Below are 15,767 nucleotides of genomic sequence, written 5' to 3' on the forward strand. Positions count from 1 at the left end.
TCCCATACCTTGCACAAATCAACCAATCATTAACATACCAGAGACGTATAAAAGCATCCATTTTGTCACTTCATACCGTTCATGTTCAACCATTGATAGGAAAAAGAATTTGATGCTTCCATTAAGGAAAAACAGATAAAATATTATAATTTGAACATTATTATTTGTTCTCAATTAGTTAAAAATTATATTATATAGGGTACTGTACTGTTATCTGGGCAAATTAATTCATATAAAATTATGCAAAATAAACTGCATAAGAACCCATTCCAACTTTATGATTGCTCTTACATTCACATTGAAACATCTGGCCGTGTGCCTTATTGATATGCCTTTGAGTAGTAGCCTTGCAACCAGATATTTTTCACAAAGATAAAGTGGTTGAATTTCCAGGTCAGCCACTATGTTAAAAGTACTATATACTGTAAGGTATAAGTAACTACATTAATGCAGGTATATATACGATGGTGTTACGTTCCTGAAACGCCCACCGCAAGTTGAAATACAGTATCATAAATCAGGAGCATTATAACTTGGGGTTCAATGGGATATGTTCCCAGCCAGTTAGACACCCACGTGTATTACCGAAAATAAAATTCCTACTATAATAATACAGCTCCTCCCCGACTTACGACCTATTCGACTTATGACCACCCGCACTTACGACCTGCCTCAGTCGTACCAAAATTTTGTCAAATTACGTATTTTCGAGTCCCATCTTCAGTACACAGACAAAATTTTCGTTTGTAGTTCACTTTAAAATGGCTGGCAAGCTTAAAAGTGAGAGTTTTGTGGTGCTGGGAAGAAAAAGAGACACCCATTTTAGATTTTCTGTGTATTATTTAAGCATTTTCGACTTACGACCTGGATTTGGGTCCCTAACCCCGTCGTAAGTCGGGGAGGAGCTGTATACCTAAAACACAATTAAACAACACTCACCACATCATTAAGAACAAGCCTGGTCATCATCACATGCCCAGAGACACGGTTTTCCTGGGTGCCTTGGCCTTCCCAGGTGCAGGAGCCTCATCAACATGCTTGCTGGGCATTTTCAAAGTTGCACTGCTTACTTCACAGTCACCAAAACAGAGCAAAAGCACTTTACAAAAACTGAATATAATCTGAATGTTAATAATGTCCTCTCACTGTAAGGGAAAAAACACTGATGATAACAAAATCAATGATAGCGGCTGACACTGCTCACGTCAAATTGACATCAATGGGCAAAGCACTATAGTCACAAAAATCACTTCTCAGTCTCCAAAACAAAGTATACTACAATAGGAAGATCATAAATCAGGGATGCCTGTAATTGTCTTTGACATTGTTTAATTTCCATTATTTCTGGCAATGTTTTAATGATTTTAGAGAGCAAAATGCTCTAATGCAGAGATGAGGCAGAAGAGTAGCCGCAAAGAAATCTGACATCTTTAGAAAAAACAATGTTGGGAAAAATATCAAACTTTGTGCTGTTGAATCATAGCAAAAATTTGGTCCAAATGATGATAAGTAGTTTAGTGAAAATGTGATTAATAATTCACAATAATGTACAAAACATAACCTAACAGTGGCAGAGGAATGAACAAACTCACATTACCAGTAGCTGCTGTGTTGTTCATGTTTACAGCCGTTGTGTCTGAAACCCAGTACCACACCCATACAGAGAAAAAGGAGCCACATTTCCAATGAATAAATTCTGACTTTTCATATATTTTTTTGTATTTGTATTATACAGTACAGTACTCACATACTGCATATATTTGTTCTCACAAAATTCACTTGAACTTGGGAGATACTGTACCAGTGTCTCATTTCCTTCTGGAATTACAGTACAGTAATATAACATTTCCAAGTTTAGGTGAATTTCTTGTACAGTTTCTCATGGGTATAATAATAATAATAATCACAATTAATACAAAACATCAAAAAGGTAGAGAAAAATCAGGTCTCATTACATAGAAATGAGGCTCCATGATCTCAGTAAGGTGTTTCAGAATTTGGTGTTAAGGTTTAGACCCAAGGACAGACAGCAATAAAATGGTTACACAGTTCAAAATTCTGTATTCAGAACTTGGATTTTCCCATGCCACTTGTAAATGTGTCAGCTTGATATATGATTTAGTTGCACACACACAGATAAGTTGTACAGTCGCCCGGATAATTCGCGAATTTTTATTTCACGGTACTCTTATTACTTACGGATGACACCCTGGATGTACCCAATAATGTCTACGGGTAGTTTTAAAGTTGCCGGCATTTTCGCAGCTGGGACAGGGAACCATTTGTTCTAGAGACCGTAATTTCCTTTACCTGTACAGTATTGTACGAGTATATGTGTGTGTTTGTAGACACACACACATAAATAAATAATGGGAAAATCCTCTTATAAATAATAATCAGAAACAAATTTAATAAAAATGTGAGTCTACCCTCAAGCCTACTCCGTGCTTTGTAATTAATAAAGCACTTAATAGATTTGAGGGTAGACTCACATTTTTTATAAATTTGTTTCTAATTAATTGTGAGAGAATTTTCCCATTATTATTTATTAGTACTGTACTGTACAGTAGGTGTTTTGCATATGTGTGTGTTTACATAAATACAATATAGGTTAACCTTAGGCCCCGGATGACGTTCCAGAACGTCCGCCTATTTTCCCGCCATTTTTTTTATTATTATTTTTGGAAATGTTGATTTTTTTTCTCGATTTAACCCCGCATGGGGGGTACTGCCAGCAGCACCATAACCCGGGGCTTAAGGAAAGAATTTTTGTAAGGGCAAACACATAAAGGGAATATAAATTTATTTATACACAGGTAAAAATGTCCCCCCCCCCCAGGTCAGCAAATGTTATTTGTGGATTTGGTGATTCGTGGCCATTTTTTGAGAACTTAACCCCCGCGAATTTGAAGGGCATGCTGTACAGTGAGGCCACTCTTTACATTTGTTAGCCTGTCACTTCATTTGTTTGATTAGAGGGTGTCAAAAAGGAAGCTGAATTTGACAAAAAAACTGTAAAGGTCTAGTTATTGATGAACTGAATATGAAATAAAGTACCGTACCAAATAAAATTATGAAAAACTAACACCAGGCATCGTGATAAGTTGACCTCATTATAATAGTTTATTGGTGCACAACCATTAAAACAAATTTTCTTACAAAATTACTTTGTCAGAACAGTAACGTCAAAATTTATGACAGTATGGCACAACTGAGTGACGTGGTCCTGTATATAAGGTAAATGTAAATAATTTATCAAATGACACACCAGACAAACCTGACCTAATTTAATTGAATACTGTACTTTAAACCCATATATATGGACAGAGTTGGTTGGTTTGTTTAGTCTGGGAGGGGAGTGATGCTGGTCCCTGGTTGGGTGAGAAGGCTGCTTGCCACAGGTCCAGGGCTACCTCGGGAGTGGAGGGCACTCCCTATATACATAGTTCTGTGATGTAAGACTTCTTATTAAAGAAGTTTAATGTTAACATCTTATGTGATATGTGCCTTGCACGAGTTATTTCATGACATATATTTGTGCAAGGTATGATAATTACTCTCCTTTCTAATGCATTCATTTTCAGTTGTAAATTTGTCATTGTGAATCTTGTTTATTGTCATCACATTATGCTAGATATTTTACAATTGAAGAAAAAATTAATTGTTTAGTGTTTTCAAGGTTCACCTGTCTTTGTCATGATGCTTTTTGGAGCATTTGTACATAAGTTATAGTAATTTAAAAATGAATATTACATCATGAAGGACACGGATCTGGTCACATCTACTAGTGGAAGAGTGAGAGCAGGAACTTCAAAGTTTCCATGAGGTTCTGAGGTATTTTAGTTACACAAGGGACATACCAGAACTGTTATAGTGTTTGACTCTCAGCCTAAGAGATACAGATTCACATCTACACCTGGGTTGCTGGGGCATAATGGATGCTTATGGTGTACACGGAGCTGCTCATGCTATCTTGTCAAGGCCGCAAACTGAACTAACTTTTATCTTAAACTTTGTTACTCCAAGTCCTCATGTTAGCTTTTAGATACTTTATATATACATCACAGGAACTAATACTCACAAATGTCAACAAAAATCCTTCAATTATCAACTAGACTACTGCAAACTTTTGCACACTCCTGGTCTTTATTGTTGTACAGTATATCTAGTGAAATGAATAACTGAACTTAATTTGGTATGAATTGACACAAATATATTTGAATGGCTTATTCATTGACTTGAAGGATAATATTGAATGCCTTGTATAATTGAAAAGTTTTAAAATGACTATCAGAACTGTACAAGATTTAAGTACAAACACCTATACATATTGGCTAATTTCTTATAAAAGAGAATGCTATCCTTTTTCACTGGCAAATGTAGTTCATTATTTGGTATTTACTGTAGGTCTGTCTCTTCTCTATCACACTGTAATAATATTTATAATTATTTCAGAATATTAAGGAATTTCTAGTGTGTTTAATTGGGGATTACATTGTACTGTATATTCATAGGATTTTTTGCCACAACTGACAAGGCTAACTACTTGATTATTTTTAAATGAATTGTAACATATACAGTGTAGGACCGAATTCAGTGCCGAGAGAACTTTTAATCCATTTTTCTTGGACCAGTCATTACACTATACTCCATTAATGGGAACCAATTTTAACAGTACAGTCATAACTTCTGGTCTGTAGATATTGTCCATATATTATATCTTTTAATTAATTTGTCTATACCTTAGTGCATGTTTAGCCTTTAAATGTATAATAAAAATTTACCTGTATCCCCTGTACTGTACCATAGAGTTGTAGGAGTGTATTAAATTTTAAATATTGAATGACAATGTTTGAAATTATGTATAAATGCACATAAACATATACACAACAGGATTACCCCAGTTATTGCAAAGGATGCATTCCTAAAAGTCAGTGAATAACTAATTTGTCAACATCAGGGCAATTAATGTAAATAGGGGGATGCATTCCCAGGCGGAAACTTTCACCCCAGACATCTCTTTAATTTTCGCAGCTGCTGAATATGAAAGCTACGGCTTGAAATATCACTACTGTATAGCATATTGTAATTTGTCTTTGTGAATATCGAATAGGGGTGTTAAAACATTAATTGCAAATAGCGAGGTATTCCTGTACTGTTATATTGGGTTTGATGAATTCTGTATTGAAAGAAAGACTTTAATTTGTATTGTAGCAGGACTACTACACTGTACAGTATCTGAGAATGGATGATTTGATAAGGAATATAATCACAATACTGTAATTGAGCATTTCCCAATTCCTAGTGTAGAGCCACGTTGCCTAGTAATTGTTAAAAGATGTTACTCTGATATTTCTCCCAATTTAGATTTACACTGACAATCGTTGTATTTATATAGTCTTAATTATACATGACATACGTCCATAATCATTAAATTCCTTTTCCAGTTTTGTATGATTTACTGTTAAGGTAAGAAGTAAATTTACCTGAAAGGAAAGTTATGTCATGTATAGTTTAACATTCCATGGAATTCAGTTCATAAATTTTAAGATATTGTGTGGTGTGAAATTTGTGGTTTGGAGGTTTTTTGTTGGTGTGATTGTGCACATATTTCTGTGATAGACCACTGCTAGAGTGAGTGATGAATTTTAATGTCTTTATTGTAGGATTTTATTTTATTTTATTTTTATTTTTACATACTAAAGGGGACAAGTTTCAACATGCATTGATTTCTATTGAAGGTTTTGGTGTCCACTGTTAAATATTTTATTACTGGATAACTACTGTTCTCAGCTTTTGTGCATAATATTAGTGATGTAATTAATGTCTAAGAATTTCTAATAAATTTTAATACTGTACTTCATTTAAAGTTTGTGTGCAGTGGGCCAGTGAATTTACACTGGAATTGATTTTTTCCTGTCATATGCTTTCATCCATTGTGTATTGCCAAGTAAAGCAATATTTTAAAGACTGGTTTCATCTAATACAGCCATGGTCAGAAGTCCTGTTGCCTCTCTTTCTACAACACGAAACCCAGGACTCAGACTCGTGAACCTGAAGCAGTAGCCACTGATGCATTATCTTGTTTATGGATGCTTCAGATTCACGAGCCTGAAACTCGGGGTTAGTGGAGCAGAAAGGCGGGCGACATGACTTCTGACCGTAACTGTACATTAAATTTATTGATTAATTAGTTCAAGACTTTGGCTACAAGGATCTAGCGGGTATCCTTCATGGCTCTCAGACCCTCCTTAGATTACCTACATATACTGCACTTCTCCCATCAACGTCGGGTTCATTAGACGAATAAATACCAGACTGAAGACCCCCCATTGTTAGACTGGATTGATGAGTGGGATGGAGAAGTGGAGTTGTTATTTACGTCAACAGCCTAGGTGGTGGACTGGGTCGCTGCACCATCTGCACCTTTGTTTTATAAAACATATAAACAAGTATTGGAGACATGTGCTAGAGGATGTAATGATTGAAAGAAATAAAGTATGTAGTGTAATGTATAATAAAAGAACCGGTCTTTGAAGGAAATGAAGTTGAGGAACAAGGGGATATATGAAGCGTTGATTACTGCAAGGGCGAACTCGTCACCAAGTGAAAATGTGATTTTTGTACCATTCATTTCAGAAAGTTTCATTCTACTCTGACAAGTTCGCCTTGGTTTACTGGCAAAATCCCATTGAATCACATGATGTAAAACTCCCGGTGTCTGTGGTAATCTCAGTGTCTGCCAAGAGTAAAACAAAGTCGATTTCGCCAGTGGCCCGGCGACCAATCACAGCCCACCTTATTCCGAGCTAAACAGCATGTCGGGGAGGAGCGTGCCGACCAGTGAGAAACTCACTACATTCTATTTTTGGCGTCCCAGAGGAAGATGATGTATCTGTTGTTGATCAGATACGCTACTAGTCATCTACCCCCCCAGTTCTTTAGTGGAGCACAGTCATCATCTAGAGAGAGTTACCATTATTGTTTTTTTTTAAATTTATTACAATATAAATTTATTGATTTGGGTACAGAACTTTTATTTCATTATTTTCATTAATGTTAATTTCACACCATTTCATTATTTGACATCAATGTGCACCAAAATCATACATAAAACTTCATGTATTACAAGGATCACATTCTGCATTAAATCACATTTAAAATGAGACCTTATTGAACAGAAGTAAAAAAATTTTGGAGGTTTTATGACATTTTGATTATGTGCAAAATTTAAACCTCATTTTCTCAAAACTTGGTTTTGGTGTGTTCGCCCTTACATTAATCAACACCTCATATGCAGGAACACATGAAGAATGTTTGAAAAAGTAAGAATGATTGTAGTGATAATGACTGATGAAATTATGTGAATGAATACTATGGATCAAACTATTAGTGGGGTATGGGTGTACCTGTACATATTTTAAAGTACTGTACCTTTAAATAAGTCTTGAAAACCTGATGATAAATGTTCAGTAACATTGTGTATACTGTAATAAAATAGTATGGTGAGGCACTCTGAGTTGATGTATGTAAGACATGTTCATTAGTTCAGTGGTCCATGGTTTGCTCAGATGTTGGGTTATAAAACTCTGAAAAACACATTGGTGCATTACTTTACTGATTTCATTATAAAATTTATTCTCATTAACGAAAATATGCAAAGAACAGAGTAGTTACATATGCAATGCCAGTCTGAAATAAATTACCGTATTTTACAATGTGAAATGAACTTAAAAGTAAGTAAAATTTCCAAATACACACACACATGGTCAAGTAAAAATTTATCTACAAACTGTAGTACAGTATATATAAAATTAACATATAAAGAAAGGCCTTTCTAGTACATGTCATAAATGAATGACACTTGGTGATCTGACTCATATTGTAAAAAACCTAACAAATACTAGCATGTTATTAGTGTATCAATAGTATTACTTACAAACTAGATTTTCAGGTATCAAATACTTGAATGGATGAATGTAAATGTTACTATAAAAGATAATACCAACATACATTCAAGCACGCTCTTGTCCAGGTCTACTTATATCAGATCCGCAACTGGAAATGGAAAAATATATATTGTACAGTAAAGTGATAAAAATGATATAACAAAATAAATAAACTGTACCTGTACCACTAAGAAGGAGAAGCACTGAACATTTTTGTCATGGGATATAGAATAGTACAATGGTGTATTGCTTTGCTGGATTATTTATTATATACGGTAGTACAGTAAAGAACAGGTGACTGGACCGGAATGACTAAAGGAAACTGTTGGACTGTGTCTAGTATTTATGCATCTGGGATGTGAGGGGAAAGCCAAAAGTGATTGGATACTCTATAATGGATTACTTTAATTCATTAGGTGCTTTCATTTTGTAATGCCATAGGCATTGCACACACTAATAGCCCTTGAAGTACACTAACCAAATAAATTAAATATTAAAAGGCCTAATACAGTTATACCCTGGCTAGCATTATGGGGGTCAGTAGGGGAGCCCTAGTTCCCCACTATGAGAGCTGCCTGGCTTATGGGTGTAAGTTCAAAAAAGTTTAGCAGATGAGTAGTCACAAAAGTGTAATGTAAGCAATAGATGGTGACTTGCATTGGAGACCAAAATATATAAGGTGACTTACCATTCATGGGCATTTCATCAATTTGTGTGGAATAGTACTGTTCAATGTCTCGCAAAATTCGGATATCATCATTCTTGACGAAATTGATGGCCACACCTTTACGACCAAACCGACCCGATCGACCAATACGATGGATGTACAACTCACGGTTATTTGGGAGATCATAATTAATCACCAAGGAAACCTGCAAAAAATAAAGATTAATTATTTTAAAAAGACATTCCATCCATTAACACGATTTAGACCTCTCCTCCCCCATCCTTCTTGTACAGAAAATAACCCTTGGGTAATTGAAGGTAATGGCGAGAACAGTGAAAGAAACTGTGATAAAAGAAAGAAACCTGGGTGTCTTAGTTTTGTGGTACACAAAGCAGAAGGGCGAGGATAGTCAGGAATATTTTAGAGAGAATATGAGGGGTCAGTACCAGAAGGTTAGGGAACCGACTAAAAGTAAAAGAGGATATATGGGTGACTATAACTGTGAAGGTAGAAGGCACGAAAAATTTGAAAAGGCCCGAGTAATTACACTGAAAGCCTCTTAATGAAAGAGTAATGATGATGGGAGATTTAAATGTACGAGTAAGTGATTAAGAAATGGCAGGGATTGTGAGGAAGATTGGAATACCAGTAATGAAATGGAGAAAATGTGTGCCAAGGAAATTGAGTGTGGAGAATACATGGTTCTTCCCTGCTTCCTCAGATTTGTATCACCTCAATATGGATCTCATCTCCCTATTATAAAAATGGATTACCTGTTGTACATCAATGCCTCGAGCCCAAATATCTGTTGTAATGAGGACTCTGGACTGGCCTGAACGGAATTCCTTCATAATAGCATCACGCTCTTTCTGTGGCATATCACCGTGCATTGATGAGACGGTGAAGTTAGCTTCCCTCATCTTCTCTGTCAGCCAGTCCACCTGTTAAGAAAACCAAAATTACAATGAAAACGATGAAAGAGGAAGGGTAACCAAAAGGAAAAATAAACTCCAGCAAAAACAGAACACATATGTTACAGCAGTAAGAATGAATGACTTGTCTCAGGCCATCCTGGATTAGAAAAAAAAAACTATATTTGGAAAAAGGCTTATTAATAACCTCGAAGGATAATACCGGTATGTTAGATGTCTCAGAAAAATGTCTACACTGCCTTAATGATTTCTGTGATCACACGAATGCTTGTATTATAATAGCAACTTTGTTCTCACTGCGTGATACACAAGCTAATGTTCCCTAACCATCATCACATTTTAAAGTTAAGACACATAACGTGGATAAATACAGGACACACTGCAACATACAAACAATTATGAGTTCTCACCTTGCGCTTCGTGTTACAGAAGATGACAGCCTGTGTGATGGTTAATGTGTCGTACAAATCACACAGAGTATCAAACTTCCATTCTTCACGTTCTACCGCAACAAAGAACTGCTTGATTCCTTCCAGTGTCAATTCATCACTGAAAGAGAAGATTTTCTAATAAATTATAGTATTACTGTGCTAGTTAAGGTTAAATATAACCACTTAAAATCTTATATCTTTCTCAATAGCCATGTAGCATTAAAACAACCAATCTACCTGTAACTTATTTCTCTCAGAAAATTCAACACATTTTCTATGCCATCTTCTTTCATGTCATGTCATTTCAGCTTCCATTTACTAAAGTGCCAGATATCCCACTAAAAATAACCCCTCCAGTTTTCTTACCCACCACACCCCTTTCCCCATGACTCAAACACAACCAATACTGTACTGTATTTCCTCTGTCATGTATGAATTAACCATTCACAAATATACCTTTTGTGAGTGATTTTCCCGCACAACTTACCGTTTCACCAAAATGCGAATAGGGTCTGTCATGAACTTTGATGTCATTTCCAAGATCTCGTGTGGTAATGTAGCAGAGATGAGGCACACCTGGGTGGCTGGAGGAAGGTAGCGGTACACGTCATATATCTGTTCCTTGAATCCTTTGTTAAGCATCTCATCTGCTTCATCCAAGACCAACATCTGGGGAAGGGACATATTAGTATCCTAAGACTCGGGAGGCTGGAGTACATGTAATACTGTATAAACATCCATATGAGGAATTGGAAGTACTTTCAGACTAAAATAAGAAGTCTGAAATTCCAATCCTCATAAGTAAATACAGTCGACCCTCGTTAATTCGGACCCCTTTAATCCGGATTTCGGATAAATCGACGAAATCTGAACTGAGCGAGGGATTGTCCATATCAAATTTCTGGTTCTGGGATTGTCCCAGTTGCAATTGGGGTTGCAATTTCAAATTCTGTGTCATTACTAAGGAATAACAAAGTCTGGTGCACTGCACTCTAAGATTAAGAGAAAACGGAGGACTCAGGCGCCCTGAAGCGAGAGAAAACGGACTCCTATGACAGGGTACTCAAACATACACATAGCTACATGTTTTGTGGACTTCCCACTGTACAGTATCCTTTTCATCACTTTGTAATAAACCTAGTCATGCCTATGTGTGTTTTTGATAATTACCATAACATTATATCTTTAGTGGGTCTGGATGAAAGCGGTTTTACAAACACAAGCACGTATCTAGGACGTTAACCGGCGCATGAATGTATAATGCAATACTAACCCCTAATTCGGACAATCGGCTAAAACGGACACCCTTCCCCCCTATTAGTCCGTTTTAATGAGGGTCGACTGTAGTCCAAAGGTGTAGGTGTTTTGGTTAAAAAGCGAATGCTAGGGTAAGAGGGTGCGGGTGAGGTAGTGTGCAACTATGATGATCTGTAAGTGAGGTGGTGTTATGGTGGGAGAGCATAATGATGTTATGGTGGTAGGATATATTGATGTTATGGTGAGGGTGTAATCGGTGGGAGAATGTAATGGTGTACTATTGACAAAAATCAGAGGGTTGTAATCACCATTTATGGCAAGTGTCACAAAACTGTATTCAAGAGTTTAATATGCTGCAGACAGATACATGAACACTTATATACAGAAAATCATGACCATAGCTCATACCAGTCTTACCACATGATGTAAAATGGCATTAATTGTATCACCTTTATTGAACGTGTCCTGAGTGTGCGGCGTCTGATCATGTCAAACACTCTGCCTGGAGTGCCTGAAACTACATGCTGTCCATAATCCAACTTGCGAATATCTTCCCCAAGGTTTGTTCCTCCAATACATGCATGACACTGTACACTCATGTAATCTCCAAGTGCCAGTACAACCTGAAAATATGATAAACTTTTTAAACTATGAATAAAAATTGTATTACCATAACAAGAACTGAGGCATCATTATATATTTTATGTTTGATATAAGTTTGTCAGAAAACACTGTGCATTCATGGTTCTTGAATCAAGGGCTTGATCACATTACTAATTAACCTCTTAAGAAAGAAGAAAAGGTTCCTCTTCTTACAGGAGTGTATTATCCTATAATAATGACACTGCATAATAAGCCACCCTGTATGGTACAGGGGGTATATGGGATTACAATCAAGTAAACCTCTAAAACAACAGCAGCTGGAATTAATTAATTATAATTAAACTTCCCACTAAAACTAACTCCACGAGAGGGAATTTAGAGATAAAGAGTTTTGACCACAAAAGGTATGAAGGTAAAGATTCTTGATGCAACATCAGCTGTAAGTAATACTGTATATTTGTCAACTGTTTTCAGAAAATATTCTGTAATACCAGGATTATAGTTCAGTTCCACAAGAGGGAGGAAGGGTAACAAGTTGAATAGTCTAGAATCAGGATCTACCCTCTAGTTATTAGTTCATTGACTTACTGCTGAGAACAGATGCAAGGTCATAAATAAAGCTATGTTAGGTACGTTCTCAACGAAATCTTCTCGAACACCTGGACACGATGGATGAGAAAATGAGCAGAATGGGAACTTGTCATCTCAGAATGGTTTCAAATTCTTCATTAATTTTTCAGATTGCATAGTTCTTAAAGGATTCAAGGTTTTGGTGAGAGTACATATCAACCCTCTTATTTGTTGACTAAATATATAATTTATCACTCACCTTCTGGCAAACTATGGCCAACTGCCTTCCCCAACCTACCTTTCATAGTGTCACCCATTTCTTTATTTAAAGGACTTCTTTACCCTACTTGTTTATTCTAAAGTACTATATAGTACAGTATTGCATAATTAGCTTGAACTGCTTTCAACCTTCCCATCTCCACTCACTTTCTGAATCTGCACAGCCAGCTCCCTGGTGGGTGACAGTGTGAGGACTTGGGTCTCCCTAACATTAATATCCAAAATCTGGAGGATGGATACGGAGAAGGTGGCAGTTTTACCAGTACCAGACTGGGCCTGGGCAATAACATCACGGCCTTTGATGATGGGACGAATGGCACGCTGTTGAATTGCTGATGGTTTCTCGAACCCTGTAAAGATTTAACATGGGATCAGCTCTGGGATATTTAAGAATGGAGAGAGACCAATTAATATACTATACTCTGTACCACCAAAATCTTATAATCTAATCAGTAATCAAACAGGCCCAATGAAATCTGCTTTAAAGCCGAATAGAAGTGTTGTACCGTACATTTACGAATTAAAGACCAAATTCAAAGAAATAGAGCAAAGTTAGATTAAAAGAAAAAGTTCAGGGAGCACAGTGTAGTGGTAGAGTTACCAGATAATCTTGACCCTATTACCTCACAGTCAAGGTCATACACTGGCAGTGAAGTCTATAATAAACAATAAAAATACATGGAGTAACAGGTGAGAAGGTAAATTACACATACACAGTGATCATACTATAAACTCCAGTAAGAAATAAAAAGTTAGACCATAAAAGTAGACCTAAAACAACTCTAGTAATGTACTGTCAACCTGAGTGAAAGTGGGCCAGCAGCCAGTCATCACAGGGAGGGACTAGCTAGCTACCTGATGCTGCTGATTTCACTTAACTTATTCATACAATATGAAGGAACGTCCTTCTTTTGTAAAAGAAACATTACCCAATGGAGAAAGAAGGAAGGACTTTTATTTATAACCTTTGGTGAAAAAGAAAAAAAGTTTATAAAAATATAATAAATACCCCTTTGTCACACTGGTGAATTAAAACGAACATAGAACTACTGTACAGGATGTCTGATTTAATATATATAAATATATATATATATATATATATATATATATATATATATAATATATTGTTTATTTTATATATTTTATCAAGATATATATATATAAAATTGCTATCCAAGTCCATGTGTTCAGTGGTTTAACTATTCCTGATAAAAGCAGCCCGATCATAGTTGAGAGTATATTTTAATTCAACAGAGATACAAGGTGAAAAACTTTGAACAAAAGGAACAACATAACTTAATTCAACTTAAAAATGTCTACATTTACTCAACAAAATCATGTCATTTGATGTGAGCAGCTGCAGTGAAACAACAAGTACAGTATGTATTCGGTTCAAGTAACATTGTGTCAAGCATTAACTTTCGTTAATATTATTGCAGCATGAATGCATTATATCATAAAGGTGTAAATAAATCAGTGGTGCACTGCAATTTAAAATAACATAGTAACTATAAAATGTGGAGTGGCTACCCAGTGTCTGCTGTGATTACAGTACATGCAATAATGCAACTACTGCAGTGTAAATGTTATATATCACAGAACTGTACTGTACACATTTAGTGTGTTGCAGCTGATATATATATATATATATATATATATATATATATATATATATATATATATATATATATGTGTGTGTGTGTGTGTGTGATTTCGAAATCTTTTTATTCAAATGACAAATGCTAATAATACTCCAGAAACAAGCACACTATTCAGGAAGCATTACCTAAATACTATAATATGGACACAGAGCCTTGCACAGACTCAATCTACAATGTTTAATTAAGAACAGAAGAATGGAGGAAACTGCAGCAAGCCTATTAGCCCATACTGGGCAGTCCCATTTACACTCAACTCCTATTGCTCATATATCCATCCAACCTATGTAATGCACAGATGAACTTTACCAGACACAGTATAAACAAGTTTGAATTATACTAACAAGACTGAAAAGAAGGGTAAAATCGTTTTGGTCAACTACCTACAGAATTTGGAAGTAGGTCAGAATCGTTCAAACAAATTAAAAACCATCAGAAAAACATAATTTCAACCCAACAGAACCTAAACCTCTCTCGAATGGTGGTAAATTAAAATCCTATTATTAGCTGGTTGACCAAAACGAAAATACCGAAATAAAGAGTAGAGTAATGGAGAACATCACACGACAAGATATAAAGATGACAGCAGCATCAACACTAGGCACGAGGTGATACACGTATTGTATGAGGCATTTGGGTACACTATCATAAACCATAGAACTTAAAAGTCACTCTCTCGTGAATTTGCCCTTTAAAGTGTGGAGGAAGTTCCAGCTCCCCGATTTGGTGGCCAAGACTGGTTGACAGTACTGTGGGCACATGTACGGACTAACAACGCTTAATGCTCTACCACAACCTCGTCCAAGGTTAACTTTCACAGCTTTCTAACATAAGCGGCCAATTAGCCTTTAATCCGTTACATGTATGTTATTGGATATTAAGGATAAACGTGGTGCACTAATAACCCTCTATAACAAACAGCACACCAATAACATTTAATGAGGTTTACATCATGGAACGTATGTTATTTGCGTACTTTCACTTCACATTTCCCATGCAATATTTACCATAGGCATATATTCCTCTGAGTAGGTCCTCTCTCAGACCCATGTTATCAAAGGTAGGTACCACCTGCACCTCCTCACTCGTCTCAAACTCTACATTAGAGAGATCCTCAGGGATGACCCGCCGTACTCGACCCTCCGCCATGGTCACCGTCACTCTGGCCTCCCTGGAACACAACACACAAGGAATGATTCTATGAAAACCTTCCACAATGACTTCTTCTTACTCTCTATTATCCTCATTCTATTTTATCTTCTTCATTATATCATCTTATATTTGATTTAATATTTTTTCATTTATATAAAATTCAATAACGTATATATTCACGATCTGTTATGATTATTTTTTTGTATATAAATATTCAGAATTTATTAGTGGTATTTAATGTATTACTCTAGAAATATCATCTTAAAATT

General features: G+C 35.9%; 2 protein-coding genes across 2 annotated transcripts in view; one reads left to right on the forward strand and one right to left on the reverse strand.

The window, feature by feature from the left end:
• The window catches only part of LOC121872290 (N-acetylgalactosaminyltransferase 7-like), a 28,609-nt gene extending 21,096 nt beyond the window's left edge, over window positions 1-7,513 (forward strand). Inside the window, exon 13 of the mRNA XM_042374974.1 lies at window positions 6,640-7,513. The gene's annotated coding sequence lies outside the window, so the exon portion shown is untranslated. The remainder of the gene's footprint in view (window positions 1-6,639) is intronic.
• Window positions 7,514-7,595: 82 nt separating this feature from the next.
• Window positions 7,596-15,514, reverse strand: LOC121872291 (eukaryotic initiation factor 4A-III). The gene is made up of 8 exons (XM_042374981.1): window positions 15,354-15,514; window positions 12,836-13,038; window positions 11,686-11,859; window positions 10,467-10,648; window positions 9,959-10,097; window positions 9,390-9,557; window positions 8,638-8,821; window positions 7,596-8,058 (listed from the first exon to the last, which is right to left on the reverse strand). Exons 1-8 carry the CDS (start codon window positions 15,493-15,495, stop codon window positions 8,042-8,044), a joined length of 1,209 nt encoding a protein of 402 aa, XP_042230915.1. The 5' UTR covers window positions 15,496-15,514; the 3' UTR covers window positions 7,596-8,041.
• Between the last annotated feature and the right edge of the window lie 253 nt (window positions 15,515-15,767).

This window comes from Homarus americanus, unplaced genomic scaffold (genome assembly GCF_018991925.1).
Source record: "Homarus americanus isolate GMGI-L3 unplaced genomic scaffold, GMGI_Hamer_2.0 scaffold5589, whole genome shotgun sequence".
NCBI lineage: Eukaryota > Metazoa > Arthropoda > Malacostraca > Decapoda > Nephropidae > Homarus > Homarus americanus.

Coding starts and splice junctions, on each gene's coding strand:
- LOC121872291 (XM_042374981.1), bottom strand. CDS start 15,495: ATGGCGGAGGGTCGAGTACGGCGGGTCATCCCTGAGGATCTCTCTAAT. Junction 11,860..12,835: donor TGGCTGTGCAGATTCAGAAA/GTGAGTGGAGAT, acceptor TCATATTTTCAG/GTTGTACTGGCACTTGGAGA. Junction 9,558..9,958: donor TCTGTAACACGAAGCGCAAG/GTGAGAACTCAT, acceptor TTTTCTTAACAG/GTGGACTGGCTGACAGAGAA.